Source organism: Ananas comosus, linkage group 11 (assembly GCF_001540865.1).
Source record: "Ananas comosus cultivar F153 linkage group 11, ASM154086v1, whole genome shotgun sequence".
Lineage (NCBI taxonomy): Eukaryota > Viridiplantae > Streptophyta > Magnoliopsida > Poales > Bromeliaceae > Ananas > Ananas comosus.
The window spans coordinates 4,706,908-4,729,838 of record NC_033631.1 but is presented as its reverse complement, the minus strand read 5'-3'; the positions used below and the strand labels follow the sequence as shown (position 1 = coordinate 4,729,838).

General features: G+C 35.8%; 1 protein-coding gene across 2 annotated transcripts in view; it reads right to left on the bottom strand.

Moving 5' to 3' along the window:
• LOC109717468 (universal stress protein A-like protein) overlaps window positions 1-22,931 on the bottom strand; it is a 54,608-nt gene that overhangs the window by 2,339 nt on the left and 29,338 nt on the right. For both annotated transcript variants that reach the window (XM_020243279.1, XM_020243278.1), the window contains exons 2-3: window positions 12,790-12,881; window positions 15-133 (exon numbers count right to left, since the gene is read on the bottom strand). In XM_020243279.1, coding sequence (XP_020098868.1) covers window positions 15-133; window positions 12,790-12,881 — 211 coding nt within the window. The remainder of the gene's footprint in view (window positions 1-14; window positions 134-12,789; window positions 12,882-22,931) is intronic.

Genomic DNA, 22,931 nt, shown 5'->3' with positions numbered 1-22,931 from the left:
AAAGGAATACCTACCTTTCTAAGGGTCCACGACTATGGCTTCCAAGGATCAGCAAATCAATATTCATCTTCTGAACTGCTTCACATATGGCTTCTTTGGGATCTCCGATCTCAGTAATTGTTTCTGCAACTACCTGTAAGATGTCTATATACGTAAATAAATAAATAGATAAAGCTTTAACAATTTCTTGCATTCTATCACAAAAATCTTGCTGGTGGTTTATATGAAGAAACTAGCCAACCATGATACCAATCAAACATCCAATTACATGATCCTTTCAAAACCATGCAAAAGGTGTATTTGACGTACTAATCAGCTATCACATATCAGCTTTGAGCAGCATAGGGAAATAAGATACACAAATTTAATTTAGAAATTACACTATCCAGAAAAAAAAAAAAAAAAAAAACCTTCTCTACATAGTACATCAAGTTTTGAGCACAAAAACTATATAGTTTTATGTGAGACCACAAAGACCTGCGCAATAAGCAGAAATGTGAATGAAGAATGACAAGAATAATACAATGACAAGCTTATAGAAATATACAAAGAGTTAAGATAGAACTATTCCTACAGTATTTGAGGTCCTATACTATCCACTCATTTTCAATGATTGGGCATCCAAATTGACAATCCACACCATCAAATTCGATCTAGAGCATTTGATATTTTTGAGAACCAAATTATATAAATGTCATCTAACTAGCGAACTAATGTTTTTCAAAATTAGCAATTTTAAACAATAGGCATGCGCCCTTTGTTTATTTAGCAGTGCAGTTCGTTGATTTTTGTAAGAAAATAATTGACCTATTTAAAGACTGAATCAAAGAATCGATTTTAAGAGCTGATAATTCAATGATTTTGTACAAAGCAGAGATACTACTCAGAGTTCATCTTGCAAAGCTTTTGTTAAGGGGGGAAACATAACAACCACTGCTAATTGGCTTGGAAGACACTTTTGAAATATGTCTAGAAACTAGACTAACAATACTAGAAATAATATTTGACATAACCCAAATCTCTTATTTGAACTGATACTAGAAATCATCTCTTTTTTAAACTAACACAAAGAGTGAATCCTTTGACCATGAAATTATGCTGATATAAAGTTGTTGCACATTGCATTTAGTATTTGAGACTCAGATTTGCAATTGAAAGTGCTCCAAATTGCTACAAGTGGCTCACATTGGTGAGGGCATAAACAAGCAAACACATCATTACATCAAAAACAAACTATCCAACAAATGAAATATAATGAAGGTTAATGTCAGATATCTAGTAAAGAACGCGCATTATATCAGCAAGCATATCATATTCCTTTCCTTTAAAAGCTGGGTCAAAGAACTCAAACGCTTCATTTCTTAGTTTAGCAAACTACTATAACGCGGGTCAAACAACAAGACTAAAGATATCTACATATATTCACCAACAAGACTAAAGATATCTACATATATTCACAAAGATAGGAGTGCTATTATATTTTAGGGAATGACAAAACAGCAATCTAAGGAAAGTTTGTAACCAAAATTATGATAATAACATGCAAGATAAAATACAGCACTGAAACTTTTTGAGTTCTGATAATAACCAGTCTAAGTAGCATAAGAGCTCCAATATGGGCGCAACACAATTATATAGAATGGTAATGAGTGAAAATACTGCACTGAACTGCCCAACATATGCAAGACTAAAAACAATGCTGATACAACGTAGGTTTCATCTTTGGTAACCAAAACTACCCAACCTTTTCCTCTATCTTTTCCGCTCCAGAAATTGTATCAACAGAGTTCATCCTACAGCATTTTTCGTTCTGTTCAGGATGCCTTCAGGATGCAATTCAGGCAGCACACCGTGAAATTCCATGAAGCCAAAGAGCTAGGCTGGTATACTATCGGTAGCACGGAGGCCTCCGTGCTACCAAGTTGTTTTCAATGATGCAACTTCCAAATCGACGATCGGCTCCGTTAAACTTGATGTACACTATTAAAAATATTTGGAAACTAAATTTCATAATTTTGCGACATCATCTGACTAGTGATCAAAAGGTCTCAAAATTGACAATTTTAATGGTAGATGTGATACGTTTGTGAATTTAATGGTGTAAACCAATCCAAATCTAATGAAATTTTTATAGAAAATTCTTTTCACTATTTAGAGTAAGATCAGTATCTTTGATCTTAAATTCAAGTTTTTATCATCATTTTTTATGAGATTTTTATTTTCAGCTGTTCATTTTTAGACTACTTATTTGATAAGTAAATGATGCCGAAAAATTATAAAATTTAGTTTCCAAATACTTTCAATAGTGTAGATCAAGTCTAACGGAGCCGATTGTCGATTTGGAAGCGGCATCATTGAAAACAACTTGGTAGCACGGAGGCCTCCGTGCTACCAATAGTATACTAGCCTAGCTCGAAGCCAAATTCTAATATTTGCATCATTAGGATACTTTAGAATATTTTAATGACGAGTCAAAATGTACTATACTATAAAATTTCATCTGCAGCTTTATAGGTTATTTGTTTTTAAAAAAATGGAATATTCATGATTAATCACCAAGAAGCTCTTTTAAGCATACACTGTTGACCTACTATGCTATATAGATGTCTGAAGACCGAACTATCATTCATGTTAGCATCATAGACGAAGATAAAACTGCACAACAAGGATTAAAGTGCCCATCGGCACGGGCCGTATTCACTGTGCTGTATCGTGCCGGCAAGATATCGGAACGATACAGCCCCTATGCTGATAGCACAGCTCAAAACCCTCTATTCTTGAAATTAGTAAGTAATTTTCTCAATAAAGTTCAAAATATTTGATAAAAATACATAATAAATAATTGGCATAATTTGTTGCTTAAGAAAATAAATATTTCATGCCATTACGTGTCGGCACACATATTTTTTGTGACCGGCACACATAGGCACAGCCTGGCACACACCGTGCAATTTTCGACACGACCCCGTGCCACGGCACTTTGCTACACAGTCACTTTTGGGTATAACTGTAGCTCAAGGGAAGCTTCAATTTCTTTTCTATAGTAGGGAAGCTTCAATTTGTGTATGTTTGCCAGATTCTGCTTTGAGTGATTTTCAAAAAATCTAGTCCATTTCTAAGCAACACTAACTTACACATGACAAACTAGTCACAGATATATTGTAAAGCGACATATAACTTATATAAACTCCAAATTATACTACACAACAATCCATGTGATAGAAATACAGCTTGGAAATGAGCAGAGATTCTCGTCTAGTAATTTAACATGGTGTTTGGTTTACCCAGTACAATGGTTCGATTATCAGCCACAGCCCATAAAAATCATATTATGTTATAGCGTTAATTGCACAGGTTGCATTAATTATACTGGTTGCCCTGAACTATAAACGAAATTTCACTTTGGTCCTTGTAGCATACCGAACTCCTACGGTTATGAAGTTTCGGTAGGAATGTGCTCGAAGAGTCATTAGAGCAGTTCTGATGCAGTTTGGGAGCATTCGAGTGTTTTCGGTATGCGTCGGGCGCGAAAATGGAACACGGAAAAGCTATGATTGGACTTTGGCCTAAATCCGGCAAAGCGTGGATGAAAAGATGGTCTAAACACGCTCGAAAACGTGTTTTGGAGGTCTCGGTACGATTAGATATGAATCGGAGGCCCTACGAGCAAAAACGAGACAAAACGGACCAAATGCTGAAATTGCTGAAATTTTCGGGGCTGCTGGACCTACGGGGTCCGGACCCTGGCTCTAGGGTCCGGACCCCGCACGTGAAAACAGCCTAGGGAGAAGGCATTTCGGTAATTAGGCTGGTGGGGCTTTTAAAGGAAACCCTTCTCCTTCCTTCCTCAGCCCAAAGCAAACACACACACACAAATGGTAGAGAGAGAAGCTCCTCTCTCTCTCTAGCTTTTCCACCTTTCCTCTCTAGATCTCTCGCCCAAAATCGAAGGCTTGGTGGAGAAGAAGCTTGGGAACGCGTTGGGAGCGACAGATCGAGTCCTCGTGCGCCCGGTAGAGCGGCATGCTTTCGACTCGGCGATCGCATTTTGGTTATTGTTTAGAATTTGGTTAAATCCTTCATGAATGGCATTCTAATGGTCCCTAAGCTATTAAATACATGTTCCTCCATTTAATTTTGGGATATTTGGAGGGTATGTGGAGGGTATGTGGAGCTAGGGCTTAGAATGGGGGGTTTTGGGGTTTATGGGTTTTGATCTCATTTAACGGTATGGTTCTCTAATTGAAGGTTAAAGAAGAGCCCCAGGTGACTCTAGGTTGAGAATCGGCGAGTGTTCGGTTGCCGATTGCGAGTTCGAGCCGAACCAGGCGACGTGTGCCGCAAGAGTCCGATTGCAAGTGACTACAAGCAATCGAAGAGCGTTAAGAGGTGGATTGTGCTTCACCGAAGTGATTAGGTCACTTCCAAGCGAAAATGAAGTGGTTTGTCATTGATGCATGTAGTGGTAGTTAATTACATAAATAAATGCATAGGTGGATGCCATGTAATTGCATAAGATATTATGTATTGACTACCTTGAATGACAAAGTATATGCATGTTGACACTACAAGAAATATGTTAGTTGGTACATGAATGTTGACTTTATGAAAAATATGCTAGATAGTGTATAAATGTTGACATGGTGATAAAATGCTAAATAAAATATGCATGTTGACATATTGTGTATTATGTTAGTTAAATATGCATGTTACCATAGTGGAATATATGCTAGATGGAATGGGCACGTTGACATATTGTAGCATGTGCCGGATTTATGTAAATGTGAACTATAATACTCGATGTGGACAACTAGGATGTAGAGTAGATCGAGTGGCATTGTACCTAATGTTATGAAACATACGTTGGCATTGAACCTAATGTCATTAAACAGGTTGAACAAGTGAAAGAGTCGAGATCTAGGTGGACATGACATAGAATCTAGCGTGGTTGAACCTAAGTTAGTGGATTATAGTGGCAGCAGGGCCATTAGGATGTGCATGGATGCGCATGGGTCGAACCTAGATAGGTCGACAGTATAGGGTGTGTGACTACCCTTGAGACTTGGAAAGTGAATTCCGGAATCTCAGGACTTGTGAACTCGACAATTCTTGGCCGCGGGGACTGTGTAGCATACTCCCCTCCCACCGGAAGAACTTCAAGGATGGGTTTATGGAAAATTCTTGGCCGCGGGGGCTGTGTGGCATATTCCCCTCCCACCGGAAGAATCTTAGATCGCTAGGGTGCCTGTAGCATATTCCCCTCCCTCTCGGGTTTCTTGGGCCGCGGGTGCTTGTGGCATATTCCCCTCCCACCGGAAAGATCCCTGACCACGGGTGTACGCGGTTCTCCGCGACCCGTTGGGCGATGTGGTTTGTGGATTTAGGGCTGAGGTGCATGTGAGACGTCCTTCGCCTCGAGCTCGAGAGAGCGCGGTATTCCGCAGTTGATTGACTCGAGGCCGAGTCAGGTAGTTGGCTTGGTTAAGGCAGATGAAACCTTAAGGACTAGTGGTAAATGGCTTGGATCTAAGGTAGTAGAAGCCTTAGGAGCTAGTTGGATATGAGCTATGGATAGCGAGATAGAAAGTAGAATCAAATGATCTACTTAGTTGTTGCATTAGTTGCATGGTTACATGAATTACATTATTGCATTTGTGAGGCAAGCATGATAGCAATTAGTTGCATAAATTATCTATGGATATCTGTTGGATTAACTTGATTGCAGTGCCTCCTTTGGACCTAGTGGGTCGAGCTTTTTCCTTAGGTGGCCATACCCACTGGAAACTACAGACATAGTTCTCACCCCACGTTGTTTCGGAGTGTTACAGGTTCACACGCGAGCGGCCCGGCGGCGCGGGGAAAGGGCGTAGCTCCGTAGTTAGCGCCCTACCACAGTGACCAGAGATAGCAGTACCCCAAGTCGACATAGCTTAGGGATATAGAAAAGAATGGAACAAACTTGTAATAAATTGTAATAACTTTGATTGTATTTGGCAGTTGAAAATGGAATGTAAAAATGTAAAATGCATGTATGTGAATCCTTGTAATAGTATAGTGGTTTATGTTGTTTAATACTTACTCATGCAATTTATGCTTGAATACTGTTCCTAGTTGGAACCTCGTGTATTGTATTGATTGCGACGCCTTGAACGTACGAAAAAAACTCTGTCCGTTTGGCGGTCTGTCAGCGTGCCCGAATCCGACCAAATAGGCGAGTGTCGGGGCATGACAGTCCCTATTCCTTCAAAGTGAACTTTAATGCCTCCTAAACTTCTATCATACCAAATTAGCCTACTTCATTGTCAGCACCATGTTAATCAACAGAAAGATAGCCTAAAAACTAGGTAAGCAATTCTTGAACTCATGCATGCACCGAAGGCAAGAATTAGAGCTTATTGTTTGACAAGATGGATGCTTCAACTTTTTAAGGAAAACCTCATTTAATGGCAAATATCCTACCCCAGTGGGGTAGAGACATCAAAAAAGATAAAAATAAATCTCTTGATGCCAAGTTTCTTGTTAGAAGATGGTAGCCTAATGACGACACAGTATCTTTCTGCCAATGAACTTAATACCAGACGACGGAATGGGCCAAAATAATACAATTATAAAAGTTCAAGGGGCATTTAGGTTCATTTTCAAAGACCACAGGCCAAAGTGAAACTATAATAAGTTAAAGGGCTGCTAGTGCAATTTACCTTTATGCAATAGCATACAAATTTTAAAGTGTCGTGGCACAGAGATACAAGATTTAAAGTGCCGTGACACAGGAGCGTACAGCTGTCTGCCTAACACGGTATGGCACCGGCATGCTTCCGTGCCGACACATGGTACGCTTGCGTGCCGCTGAATATGTATGACTTTCCTACTGGCACAGACTTATTTCAGTTTTTTTTATTCCAATAAACTCTTATAATGTTATTTTGAAAGATTTAATCAAATAATTATAAATATTTGCTATGTATAACTTACTATACTTGTTAATTAACATACTTGTAAAATTTTTTACATGTAAAGTACAACTACACCTGATAAAGAATAAGAATTTTTACAGGTTAGAATTTTAAAAATACAAAGACATCTTTCTTTCTTTTGATCATATTATAGTTTTTCTTTTATGAAATACAAAATAATAATTTTTAAAAGAATTTTAAAAATTATTTTTAAAAATTATTTTAAAAAGTATTTGAAAAAAAAAATTAATTAATTATTCAAAAAATTATTAGATCCATCAAAAATAAAAATTTATTCAAAATATTATTAGACCCATCAAAAAAATTTAAGCAATAAATTATATAACAAATAAATTAAATAAATTTAAATTAAATAAATATAAGTATCAATTGATTTAATTTAGCTTTTAATTTTATCAGTATTTTTAATCTTCTAACGTAAAAATAAATTTTTATTTTTGATGTGCCTCAAAATTTGTTTATTGAGTTCGATTTTGTTTCCTTAATTCGCCAAAAATTTTGCGATGCGACAAATTTTGATAAAATAATTTATGAAAAAAATGAATGTCTATGGTGGAAGCAGGGCGCTCGTGCCGGTAAGGGGGGTGCAAGGGGCTTTCGCCCTCTGCGGTATGGATCAGATATATAAATTAAAAATTTGCCCCTATATCAATAAACAAAAAAAATTAAATTACAATTTTTTTGACTTACCTAACAAGTAGACTTTCGATTTGCAATATCCTTGAGAGGGTGGGATGCTTCGTAGTATCCCAAAGAACAAAACAAAAAGAAATAAATAGCAAAAAGCAAAAAAAAGCAGAAAAAAAAAGTATGCTGGCACAGCACAGCACGAATCTGCATATCGCTATCTTGCGCGATACGCAAGCCCATGCCACCGCACAGAGGGGGGACTGAGACCCCCTAGTACCGTACCAACTTCTTGGTGGCACAGTATGTGTCACCCCATACCGTACTGTTACAGGTTTAAAGCTATTTCCTTTAAAAGCCCGCACGACGCTCGTCCGTCACCTGCACAAACGAGCCAGCCAATGGGTCCTGCAAATTGGCACAAATAACGAGTATTTTATTAATAACGAAAAAGTGGACTACAACCGAAAGGCACACGACTTGACTTGGTCAGGCATGGCCGATGAGGAAAATGATCACTTAGACACTCCGCATCTAGTGAAGCCGGCTCACTTAATACGTCTCACCCAACCTTCCCGTACTACCCCATATTAGCATCCACCCCTTTAGCACCCCGGCGGTACGAAAGTGCTGACCCAGGGGTACGTTTTCCCCACTCCGCACACCCATGGAAAAATAGGCGGCCGACCCATGTCCGACACGTGTCTGGCTCAACCCGTCACATAAGCAGCCATCATTAGCGAAATGCCTGCGTTCCCTTGGATGTGTAGCACAAGCAAACCCGCGAGCACCAACCGAATGCCAATTTACAAGCAATGCCCATCCGAAACAAAAGAAAATCCTATGTTGACTTTGTGCCCGACACTATATTTACAGACTCTATATTATTGACGAAGTCAGGGCCGTCGACAACCAAAAGGGCCCTGACAGACTTCCCCCACTTGACTCCTCGACGCCCTCGTCCAGGTCTTCAGCTTGCACCTACGTGCATGCTTGGTTCATCCCGACGTATCCGCCAAGGTCTTCTGCTGCTACTCCTTGATCTTATCTTTTTCATGCCGAAGTGCATCCTCCGGCTCCCAACTGGCTTCAGCCCTTGGCAGGTTTTTCCACTTGATGAGGAATTCCCTTTCGACTGTTCCGCTGGGTAGCTTCCGCACTCTATTCGCCAAAATTTCGTCAACTCGTCTCTCGACCGAGGAAATTGCGGGGGTGGGACGAGTTGAGACGCTCCGTGAGGGATCTTCGCAGTCGGCATGATAGGGCTTCAGACAATTCATATGGAAAAACGGGTGGATTTTAAACCACGCCGGGAGCTGCACACGGTAGGAGACCTTTCCCACCTTGCCAACGATGGGGAAGGAGCCTTCATACTTGCAGACCAAACCCTTGTGCACCTTTCAGAACACTCTTAGGGATGTTGGTGGGAGCTTGATCAGCACGAGGTGGCCTATGCAAGTCTCGAGGCCGCCTGTCCTTATCGGCCCACTTCTTCATAGTTCTTACCGCCTTCTCCAGGTAGGCTCGGGCGATCTCAGCATTAAGATGCCACTCCTTGGCAAGGTGGTACGCTGAGAGGCTATTGTCGATATTACCTGATGACCAACGTGTGTGGCGTAGAAGGTTGCTGGCCTGTGATGATCTGAAAAGGGCTTTTGTTGGTTGCAGAGCTTCGTTGCGGATTGTACGAGAATTGGGCTACATCAAGCAATTTCACCCAATTTCGTTGGTTGGCACTTACAAAGTGCCGAAGGTATTGCTCAAGTAGTGTTTATTCTTTCAGTCTAGTAGTCCGTCTAGGGGTGTAGGCAAGCTTGTGGAGAAGTACAAAAGCTTGAAGAGCTCCGTCCATAACCGCCAAAGCAAGCAAGAATTCCGATCGCTGACAATATTCTAGGGGACTCCCCAATACTTCACCAAATGCTTCATAAATAGCCGCGTAGTCTCCTCGGCAGTACAACACACGGGTGCGGGGATGAAAGTGGCATACTTCGAAAATCGATCCACTATGACAAGGATCGAACCGATCTCCCCCACCTTTGGTAGACTGGCGATAAAGTCCAGGGAGACGCTTTTCTATGGCCGCTCTGGCACTGGTAAGGGCTTTAATAGCCCACACGACTTCTCTCGCTGCACCTTTATCTTGTTGACACGTGAGACAAAAGCGTACATACTCAATGTCCTCCCCCCATTTTTGGCCAATAGTAATCCCTCTCCATAAGGGCCAAAGTTCAATGTACGCCCGGGTGGACTGCCCACAAAGTGTCATAACACTCATAGTGCAGTTCTCTCCTCTGGTTACCCGCCCGCAGCACGTACACTCAATCCCCTTTTGTCTTGATGAGGCCATCCTGGATCCAGAGTCGTCACGCCTTTCCTTTCTCGATTAGCTGCTTGAGAGTTACTACCATAAGGTCTTTCTCCAACCCTTCACGGCTTGCAAATTCACTTGTACTTGACTCACCCTCTCATTGGATATAGCTTTAAGGGCAGCAAGTTCCACATTTCGATTTAGAGCGTCAGTGACTTGGTTAAATTGTCCTGGCTTTTGTACTCTAAAACCATGTCGAACTCCACTAGGAAATCTTACCATCTCGCCTATTTCGGAGTGAGCATCTTCTGAGTTTGGAAATAACTCAGGGCGACGTTGTCCGTCTTCACCACGAATCGATATCCAAGGAGATAGTGCCTCCACACCCGAAGACAATGCACAACTACTATTATCTCCTTCTCATGGACCGCGTATCGTTGCTCGGTGTCGTTTAACTTCCAACTCTCGAAGGCTACAGAGTGGCCCTCTTGTATAAGTACACCCTCAATAACATAATCCGAGGTGTTAGTATGAACTTTGAATGGAAGTGAGTGATCCGGTAGACGTAATACTGGCTCCTCCATCACAATGGCTTTCAAGTCATCAAAGGCTCTGGCACTCGTCGAACCACCTCCAAGCTCGGTCCTTTCGTAGCAAGTCCGTCAATGGCCCAGCCCTCCGCAAGTAGCTGGCAATAAACCTTAAATAATAGTTGACAAGTTCAAGGAACGAGCGTAACTCTATCACTCTTGTTGGCGCTCTCCACTCCTTGATGGCACGAATTTTCTCTTCATTCATACCGATTAGGCCACCACCAACTCAATGGCCCAAAAACAGTCTCCTGTTGAGCGAAGTAGCACTTCTCCTTCTTCACATAAAGGGAGTGCTCCTTTAATGTTCGAAAAACAATGCGGAGGTGCTCAACATGTTCCTCCAAGGTCTTACTGTACTACGCACACCCATGGGAAGATAGGCCACCGACCCATGTCTAACACGTGTCCGGCTCAACCCGTCACATAAGCGGCAATCGTTAGCGAAATGCCTATGTTCCCTTGGATGCGTAGCACAAGCGAACCCGTGGGTGCCAACCAAATGCCAATTTACAAGCAATGCCCATCCCAAACAAAGGAAAATCCTATATCGACGTCGTGCCCGGCACAATATTTACAGACTCAATATTATTGAAGAAGTCAAGGCCGTTGACAACCAAAAGGGCCCTGACAGTACGGCACGGAGCGATACTTTAAACCTTGATAGCATATCAAATTTTCTCCAACACAATCTCCAGTTGACAGCTACAATATAATGGTCAAAAAGGTTACAATGTAATGGTCTCAAAAATATTGAGATTCACGGTCTTTGAGAGATAATGTGAAGGTCATCCCCACAAAGACCACAAATATGATGCATTCATCCCTACACCCAGCTGCTGCTGTTTTATCTTGGGTAGTGGACCTAATACCTAAGAGTAGCACAGCATGCATCTTAGCTAAGAGAAAACTAGCAGTAACCCAGAGTACATGTCCTAGAATACAGCAGTATTGAAATAATTATGATTGCTTATGAAAATATATTGCCAAATCATTTTTCTTTTACTAGTTGTTCAGGAGGGGCGGAGCTGTATGCTGAACAGGAATACAGCCACAACCCCCCTCAACTGTCATAAAATTACTTAAAAGAGTCCATACATTCATGGACATGAGATTCGTAGCAAAACTGAAATCTACAGAAATGGCAAGATGAACACCTTCGTCGGGTGTTGCATGGAACCTCTTCGTTGACTTGTAGGCCACAAAGGCCAATTGCAGGTGGCTATCCAATGGAGGCACATAGCCGTAAAAATGTATGGAAAACATTTTAATTATAGTTATTTAAAACAGGCCTTTCAACCAATTTTGTTTTCATTGACAGCTCCTTAAGCAGCTACTTCCTATTGAAATTTGGCATTTTGTTTCAAAATAATTGGTTAGTTAACTATAAGTTCTTAATTAATAATACCTACCCTTCCACCATCTGAAGAAGTGCTCAGAATGTTAAATTTAACAAAAACATCATTAAATTTTAGAAAGATAGTTAAAGGTCTAAATCAAAATGTCCTATAACTTAAGAAGTTCCTTTACACTTTTACCTTAGTAATTAGATACATTTAACTGTTCATTTTTTTCTCTGACTTGGGGATTTTGTTAAAATTAACAACTTTATTTAATTATTGGGGGTTAACCATTATTAACGACTTTGTTTAAATAGTGGGGCTTAACCATTAACAGGACAAACATATTCAACAACTAAAAAGCAAGTAAATCTGTCAAACTTAATGAAGTCCTATTAAATTTGATAAAATCCATAAACAATTTGATTAAAAAGTTTCGGGGACTACTTTAACATGGCCTAAAGGCTATAGCTGGCATTCCATATGTTTTTAGTTAATCCTCAGCAATGAATTTCTGGCTTCGTTTACTACAAATTGGAACCCAGCCACGTAGACTGAGGATACTCCGCAAACAAACTTAAAACGATAATGTTTGGGCGCACTGGTATGTTTCAACCTCTAATCCATTTGCTATTTTTGATGTGGGACTATCATTCACATCTGAAGACCTAAACAAAGCTCAAGATAGAAACCTTTGATTACGTAGCGAAAGAGTTTCACACTAAAAAAGAAAGAAGCAACGAATTTCAGCTAAGCCACTGCGTCTATTTTTGACAAGTCAATAATTCCACTTCTGATGCTTTAAAAATTTTAGCTAAAAAGTCAAACCACACGCTCAGCACAATAACCAACTAGAAATGTTACGAACTGCTAACAATCTCGGGAGACTAGACGATGAAATAACAGGTAGGAAAGTGAGAAAACTTGCAAGAAGGAATCATTCGTACCCCTTGCTCAGCACAAATCGCCTTTGCCTTCTCCAAGAGAGCGAGTGATACCTTCTTCTGGTGCTCTTGTATTGACAGAATCAACTCAGGAGCTGCAGAACCCATCAAAGTCATTTCATCAAACACATCATCAGCATGAGGAAAGAAATCTATTTCAAAACATAGGTCAACAGCTTTCATTGTAATGAAACATGCAGAAATAGTTAGAGGAAACAGTAGAATGGTAATAAATTATAAACGGCTAAATAATAATACAAAAACAGATGCTTATAATATTCCTGATAAATCTCAATTAATTAGTAGTATACAAGACAAAAGAATTTTTAGCAAATTTGATTGTAAATTAGGATTCTGGCAAATTAAAATGTACGAAGAAAGTATAGAATGGACAGCATTTACATGTCCAGAAGGGCACTTTGAATGGTTAGTTATGCCCTTTGGTTTAAAAAATACATCTTCAGTATTCCAAAGAAAGATAGACACTACATTTAACCAATATAAACAGTTCGTTCTAGTTTATATAGGTGACATCTTAGTGTTTAATAAAGATCTAAGAGAACATTTAGGACATTTACAAATTGTATTTAATGAATTCATTAAACATGAGATTATTATTAGTAGAAAAAAGGTTGAATTATGTAAAACATGTATCAATTTTTTACGAGTTACGTTAGGAGAAGGAAAAATAAAATTACAACCTCATATTACTAAAAAGATCTTAGAAATGCCTGATAAATTAGAAACTTTAAAAGAGCTACAATCCTTTTTAGATTAGTAAATTATACTAGAATTTTTATAAAAGATCTAGGAAAAATTGCAGGGCCACTATATGCTAAAACAGAAAAAGCTGGCCAGAGACATTTTAATACAAAATATATTAAACAAGTACAACAAATAAAATCTTTAGTATCTAAACTTCCAGATCTAGCTCTTTCCTTGGATGCAGATTATATTATAATTGAAATTGATGGATGTACCTTAGGATGGGGTGCTATACTAAAAGCAAAATCTAACAAATATAGTCCACAAAAAGAAGAAAAATTATGTGGTTATGCAAGTGGTAAATTTAAAGAAAAAGGCTATATTAGTAGTATAGATGCCGAACTATTAGCTATTATTTATGCTTTAGATGCATTTAAATTAAACATAATAAACAAAAAAGAAATTACTGTTAGAACAGATTGTGAGGCTATTATAAAATTCCATAATAAGAAAGATGAAAAGGCTAGCTCTAGAAGATGGATAAATTTCCAAGATATCCGGATATCTTTATTAACTATTAAATTCGAACATATAAAAGGAAAAGACAATTACTTTCCTGACCAACTAAGTAGAGGAATTTTAGGTTATACGTTTGAAATTAACGTGATGAATTTTTTTTCAGATAACATCATGGATCCAAGAACAAGAACACAACCAAGTAGAAAACTAACATTTGGAAAAGTGAGTTTAAGCTCCTTCCCGCAAGACAATAACCTTGCTTTCCACATTAGAGATACATGAAAACATTTGACAGAAGAACAAAAATGCTTAATAGATAATCTATGGATCAGTTACCATAAAACACCCAATCATTGAGAACCAGATAAAAATGCATTAACTCCCTTATAGAATATTTTCAAACCATCAAAGTTAATAATAATTTTTCTTTTTACGTTGTATTTAGAGGACATAGAACTGGAGTCTTTCATTCCTGGTTAGAAATTGTACAACAAACTAGGAATTACCCTACTCCACAGTACAAGGGGGGATACAGTCAGACACTTCTTTGGTCCAAATTTCTTTTTCTCTCCCTCTATCAGAACATCTCAAGAAATTCCTCCATCACATACTATTGCTCATGACACAAATAAAATTATTTTATGTGACCACTATGAAAGTGTGCAAAGAGCCATTCAAAAATTAAATGACAGTAGACAGGCTTTACAAACGGAGAAAAAAAAATTATTACAGCAAATCATACATTTAGAAGATCAACTAGCTTCTTTAACGAATTTTTTTTATAAATAATCCTATCGATTTTTATAATTGTAAAAATAATTTTTTAAAAAAAATAATTATAAAAATAGACCTCTAAATGCGGTGAATCATTCACCGCATTCATAACTCCTTATTAGGAGTAGAAAAAGAGTAAAAGCAGTGAACCATTCACCGCTTTTACCATCGTAGAAATATAGAAAGTGAGAAAAAGAAAGAAAGGGGTGAATGGTTCACCGCTTTTAATTCACCGCTTTTAAAAGCGGTGAACCATTCACCGCTTTTATAAGACCATATTTATAAATAAAAATTTCACAGGTCGATTTTTAGAATAAAATTTTAGGAGAAAACTATTGCGCTAAAAAACCCTTCTTTAACCCTTTTAGAAAAACTAGTTCCTCAACCTTTACCTCCTCTACCTCAATACCTTCAATTTTACATTCCTAAATAATTTCTCCAGACTTAAAACAAAAACAATCTATGATACCCATTCCACCTCCATCCACTTCCACAACAAACCAGATTTCCACAAGCCCAATACAACAAACACCTCATAAATCTCCAACAGTTCTACCAGAACAGATACAAGGAGAACAGTCTACTCAAGTATATGCCATATTCCTATCAGATATTATAGCAATGCTACAAGAACAAATAATAGCATAGGTATTTTCAAAATTAGAACCTCCAAGAACAGTCACTGAGAATCCTCAAGCCAGTTCAAGCAGATTCTCCTTTCCTTCTTTATCGTCATCATTATTCCAACAAAATACAAAATCACCACAATGGTTCAGGCGCAGGAATTTTCGATGACAGCATAATATTACACAATTTAGATACAATAGATTAAAAAATCCCCGCTGTAAGTATTCCTTACAGGCAAAAGTTAGGGAAATAAATAAAATTTTATAGTTATATCAAAAAATCCTGTTGTAAGATTTCTTACTTATAGACAAAAAGTAGAGGAAAATATTTTCAAAATTATCCCATTGTGAGATTTTTACTCACAAGCAAAACTTAAGGAAAAATGTTTTACAAAAACAAGCTAGGACCTTCTTTACAAAAGACAAGAAAAAGCACAGTAGCGAATCTCATAAGGACGATTTCTATCAAAGACACAGTAAAAAGCAGATTCGACATTATCAACTATCAATTATCCAAATCTACTATTAAAAAGTATCTCTGTACCTCCACTCACAAAAAGCATCTCGAAGAACAACCATTAAAGCATCTTCTATCACATTCTGGTCAAAGGTATTAGATAAGGAATCCAAGCATGGTAACAAGGACGGACATCTAATCAGGGAATCCTTCTTGAAACCTCTACATACATCTTTCAAGAACCATAACACCACTACAAATAAAGGACTCCTCTTCAAGCAGCAGGCATCGAACCACCAAGCACTCCAACCTCCAAACATCCAAGAGCAATAGCTTATGGCCTTCTTTTCCTTTTGTAAAAATCTTTCTCTTCCTTCCATTGTAAAGAGTTTGATAATCTTAAAGTTTTTCTTCATCCCTTTTGGTCTTCCCGAAAGGGAAACCTTCTATCGTCTATAATATTTGTTTAATGTATTTCTTATCTTCCTATATCCATTATATTTTCTTTGTTCCATAGTATCCTACACCTTGAACCTATTTAGGTCATATTAGGAAATCCAACCATGATGATTATTATATCTTGAGCAGTTGTAAAGCATATACCCTTGGCAGATTTCATAAGAGATGCTCTGAAAAGCTGTTATGCCGCAAGAATGACAATAGGCGAAAGTGAGCCGAAATCTCTAAAAACTGTATGTCATGAGGATCTTGTGCACCAACAGCCTGTCTCAAGTGATATTCATCATCTAGGATGAATAGTATCTCCGAATTTAGGTCCAAGCATTAGGGTAACTGTACCAAGAAAAATATAATGAGATAAAGAATTTAAGAAATATATAACAAATTTAGAACTTATTCTATAGATAAGATAGAAGGGAGTACCTAGTAGGGACCTTAACCCTCTATCTTTTTCCTCTAAAAAAAAAATGAAACTTTTTTTATTTTAATTTACTATTTCTTTATAAATATTTTCTCCACTTTCTTATAAAAAAATACATATTAGATTAGTAATAAAAATTTACCCTTTCAACTTTACCTTTTTTATTATTTTCTTCTGTAAATTTATCTCCTTCCATATTCTCTTTCCTCTATATTTAAATTTTAACCTTAGATCTTTCCGTCTTTATTTTCCTTCAAATATCCAAGTGAAAAAATATATATATATATAAGCCGCCTCTCCTTCTAATTTTTTATTAGAATAAGTTCTTGGAACTTATTTATAAAGTGTTCTTGGAACTTTTTTATTTTCTCTGAATTTAGGTCCAAAGTTATTTATAAAGTGTAATATTTATAAAGAAATAGTAAATTAAAAAGTTTATTTTTTTTAGAGAGAAAATATTTATAGAGAGGGTAAAAGTTTCATTTTTTTTTTAGAGGAAAAAGATAGAGGGTTAAGGTCCCTACTAGGTACTCCCTTCTATCTTATCTATAGAATAAGTTCTAAATTTGTTATATATTTCTTAAATTCTTTATCTCATTATATTTTTCTTGGTACAGTTACCCTAAAGCTTGGACCTAAATTCGGACTAGAATGTGATAGAAGATGCTTCAATGGTTGTCCTTCGAGATGCTTTTTGTGAGTGGAGATATAGAGATGCTTTTTAATAGTAGCTTTGGATAATTGATTGCTGATAATACCGAATCTGCTTCTTACTATGTCTTTGATAGAAATCGTCCTAGCTTGTTTTTGTAAAACATTTTTCCCTAAGTTTTGCTTGTGAGTAAAAATCTCGCAACAAGATAATATTTTGAAAATATTTTCCCCTACTTTTTGTACGTACGAAATCTTATAACAAGATTTTTTGATACAACTATAAAATTTTATTTATTCCCCTAACTTTTTCCTGTAAGGAATACTTACAGCGGCGATTTTTTAATCTATTGTATCTAAATTGTGTAATATTATGCTGTCATCGGAAATTCCTGCGCCTGAACCATTGTTTGGTGATTCTGTATTTTGGAGTAATGATGACGATAAAGAAGGAGAATCTTCTTGAACTGGCTTGAGGATCCTCGGTGACTATTCTTGGAGGTTCTAATTTTGAAAGTAGTTGTACTATTATTTGTTCTTGTAGCATTGTCATAATATCTGGTGGGAATATGGCATATGTTTAAATAGACTATTCTCCTTGTACCTATTCTGGTAGAGTTGTTGGAGCTTTATGAGGTGCTTGTGGTATTGGGCTTGTGGAAACCTAGTTTGTTGTGGAAGTGGATGGAAGGGTGGAATGGGTATCATAGGTTGTTTTTGTTTTAAGTCTGGAGAAATTATTTGAGAATGTAAAATTAGAAGATATTGAGGTGGAGGAGGTAAAGGTTGAGAAACTAGTTTTTCTAAAAGGGTTAAAGAAGCTAGTTGATCTTCTAAATGTTTGATTTGCTGTAATAATTTTTGTTTCTCCGTTTGTAAAGCCCGGCTACTGTAATGTAATTTCTGAATGGCTCTTTGCATACTTTCACAGTGGTCACAAAAAATAATTTTATTTGTGTCGTGAGCAATTATTATATATGATGGAGAAATTTCTTGAGATGTTCTGATAGAAGGAGAGAGAAAAAAATTGGGACCAAAGAAGTGTCTAGCTATATCTAAAGCTCCCGAAAGAGTGGTAAAGCCCTTGTATTGTGGAGTAAGGTAATTCCTAGTTTGTTCTACAACTTCTAACTAGGAATGAAAGACTCCAGTTCTATGTCCTCTAAATAAAACGTAAAAAGAAAAATTATTATTAACTTCGATGGTTTGAAAATATTCTATAAGGGAGTTAATGCATGGTACAACATTTTTTAGCTGGTTCTCTATGATTGGATGCTTAATGATAACTGATCGATAGATTATCTATTAAGCATTTCTGTTCTTCTGTCAAATATTTTGAAGTATCTCTCTAATGCGGAAAACAAGGTTATTGTCATGTGGGAAGGAGCATAAACTCACTTTTCCAAATGTTAGTCTTCTACTTGGTTGTGTTCTTGTTCTTGGATCCATGATGTTATCTGAAAAAAAAATTCATCACGTTAATTTCAAACGTATAACCTAAAATTCCTCAACTTGGTCAGGAAAGTAATTGTCTTTTCCTTTTATATGTTCGAATTTAATAGTTAATAAAGATATCCGGATATCTTGGAAATTTATCCATCTTCTTCTAGAGCTAGCTTTTTCTTCTTTCTTCTTATGGAATTTTATAATAGCTTCACAATCTATTCTAACAGTTATTTCTTTTTTGTTCATTATGTTTAATTTAAATGCATTTAAAGCATATATAATAGCTAATAGTTTGGCATCTATACTACTAATATAGCATTTTTCTTTAAATTTACCACTTGCATAACTACATAATTTTTCTTCTTTTTGTGGACTATATTTGTTAGGTTTTGTTTTTAGTACAGCGCCCCATCCTAAGGCATATCCATCAGTCTCAATTATAATATAATCTATATCTAAGGGAAGGGCTAGGTCTGGAAGTTTAGATACTAAAGATTTTATTTGTTGAACTAATTTAATATCTTCTGTATTAAAATGTCTCTAGCCTGCTTTTCCTGTTTTAGCATATAGCGGCCCTGCAATTTTTCCTAAATCTTTTATAAAAGTTCTAGCATAATTTACTAATCCTAAAAATGATTGTAGCTCTTTTAAAGTTTCTAATTTATATGGCATTTCTAAGATCTTTTTAGTAATATGAGGTTGTAATTTCATTTTTCCTTCTCCCAATGTAACTCCTAAAAAATTGATATATGTTTTGCATAATTCTACCTTTTTTCTAAAAATAATAATCCCATGTTTAATGAATTCATTAAATACAATTTGTAAATGTCCTAAATGTTCTCTTAGATCTTTACTAAACACAAAGATGTCATCTATATAAACCAGAACGAACTGTTTATATTCGTTAAATATAGTATCCATCTTTCGTTGGAATACTGAAGGTGCATTTTTTAAACCAAAGGGCAAAACTAACCATTCAAAGTGTCCTTCTGGACATGTAAATCCTATCCATTCTATACTTTCTTCGTGCATTTTAACTTGCCAAAATCCTAATTTACAATAAAATTTGCTAAAAATTCTTTTGCCTTGTATACTATTAATTAATTGAGATTTATCAGAGATATTATAAGCATCTGTTTTTGTATTATCATTTAGCCGTTTATAATTTATTACCATTCTACTTTTTCCTCTAACTATTTCTGCATGTTTCACTACAATGAAAGCTGTTGACCTATGTTTTGACATAGATTTCTTAATTACATCTAATTTTAATAATTCATTAATATGTAATTTAAATTGTTCGTTTTCTTCATTAAAAGCTTCTATATAGGTTGTTCTTACAATGTATTCTGGATTTATAATATCTAATTTACAATACACTTTATCTTTTTCCCAGTATTTTATGGGGTTGTCACCCATTATCTCAATCTTATCTAATTGTTCTAGTATGTTATCTATATCTCCTTGATTTCTAATGAATCCAATATTTAACAACATTTTTTCCCAGTTTACATAGTCTAGTTCATAATCTATTATCAAAGAATTATCATCCAATAGCTTTTCATGATTATATGTGAAATCCAAATCATCAAATTGTAATAAATCTGTTTCATCTATTTTTTCTTCTATTTTTTCTTCTATTATTTCTTCTTTTTGGCAGCAAGGTTTTCCTATAGGGCAATTATCACAACATTTTTGTTTTATTTCTTTTATTGTGGTTGTGTTAGTTTTCTTTTTGATCTGAATAAATTGGTGTTTGTGTAATCCTTTTATAAAAATGGACATAATCTCTATTAATGCTTATACCTCCTAAATGATCTAGGATAAAATTTAATCCTAAAACGAAGTCTGTATGTATATGTAATGGTTTTAGCCATATTTTGAGTATTGAATAATATTCACTATAAGATTCACATGTGTCTAAAAAACTTATTTTAGCATTTTCGATATAATGAGAATAAGTGTATGTTGTACCGCCTATTTGCATTCCTGTTGTTATATTTTCAGTTATCTTATAATATTTTGTTGGAATTAATGTAGAATTTATTTAACTTGTTGTACATCCAGTATCTATTAAAGCTGTTGTATTTATTATATGCGTTCCTATTTTAATTTTACGAGGAACGGTAATACTCCTTAATTGTTTATTTTCATTACATATATAACTATCTTCACTAATTTTATATTTTTCGTAATATTCTAGATTATTATAAGTCGTTTCTTCTTCTATAACAATTCCTTTACCTTTCCTAGTTTTATCTATGGCATCATAATTTTGTTTTTCCAATATACTTACTCTTGCTTATAGGGCTACTATTCCTTTTTTCTAATGCGAATATTTGTTCATAAGAGAAATTGGTCATAGCTACAGATTTACTAAAGGTTATATTAAATATTTTTTCTACACATAATACAGGCTTCTATTTTACATATTTGACATTTACATCTTACTTTCCTTTCAGGGTATCCCTGGCAGTATACAGGTGGTCTATTATCAAATCTGCATTCTACTTTCCATGTATGGTTACAGTTTGTATTCATAAATGTTGTTATTTGGACAAAGTTTAAATATTGTAACGTATCATTTTTACGAAATTTTTGTTTTCAGCTATTTCTGCTATAAAGTTACTCTGCTCTTCTTCTTCTTCAGAAGATGATTCATTATTATAAGTGTCAATGCTTATTATAGAATAAATAGATTCTGTATCTTATATATATTCATCTATAGCTAATAAATTTTCTTGAGTTTCTTCTACAACTAAGGCATTTCTATCTTTCCTATTCATTCTTTTTGGACATGTGTTCGCAAAATATTCTGTACTACCGCAAGTATAACTATGCAATTTGTTCTTATATGTCCTATCCCCCCTAAATTTGCGAACATGTCTATCTTTGTTGAGATAAAGTTTTCTAGCTTGGGATTTTCGTAAGAAATAGCGTTTCTTAAATTTACGTTTATCATTTTGTTTATAGTGATGAGATCTGGGAGTCTGAGAAGACCGAGTATCACATTGTTGAGGGGTATATATTATACTTTTACAAAAGAGTAATCATTATTTTTTAATTGTTTTTGTATTTGAATATTAGCACATTTTTCTTGTAATATGTTCATTACAAATTGGATTCATTGCCCTATAGACCATAAAGTATTAGGATTAGTCTTATGAATGTCTAAATTATCCCATCTTGTTTGAATTTCTCTACCTAAGACTCCTGGTAATTTAAGGAATAATTCTTTACCAATTTCTGAATTAAATGTGTTCCCACTAATACTAGCATAATAATAATAGTCACTTAGAAACTTTTTAATATGTACCCAATTGTAAATACTTAATTGTTCTAAGCTTATTAAAACATTACTTTGTAATCCTATTTGTCCCGATTTAGGGTCTTGTCCTGTTATTAAAGCATGTAACTTATTTGTAAAATAACATGGATTACATCCTAAGGCAAGTATATGTTTAAATTCGTCTTCATATTGTGTTTTGAATTGTTCCCACATAGCTTTGGTTGATTCTCCTAGATATGTTTCTAAATATTTATACATTTCTTCAGCATTATCAGTAACAATATTTCTAATATAATCGGCTATTTCTAATCCTTTCCATATATCTATAACACTATTCCATATTTGTGGATCATGGGCTGCTAGGTTTAAGATTTTACCACTTCCTGCGTCTTATAATTTAATAGTAGGTTTTTCTATAGGTAATCTTTTTCCTTTTGACTTAACATATCTACCATATGGATATATTTATTCTTCAGTTGCATGATGAACAGGGTATCTAGGAAAATTTATTGTACTGTAGGATTTTGAAGTTAAATTTACTGTACCATGAAAAGGAGTGTTTGCAGAAAGTGTTGTTGGTTTTTTATTTTGATTTTGATTTTGATTTTGGTTTTGTTGAGGAGTTTGTGGATTTTGGTGGGTTTGGGTAGATACTTGTCCTTCTTCTACAAGTATCATTTCTTCAGGATTTTTAATTTTTTCTAGAATATCAAATATAGAAACACTAGTTACAGTAAATCTGTCTCGCCTATTCCTTTCATCTCTTCGTAATCTTTTTAATCTTATTTGTTCAATTAG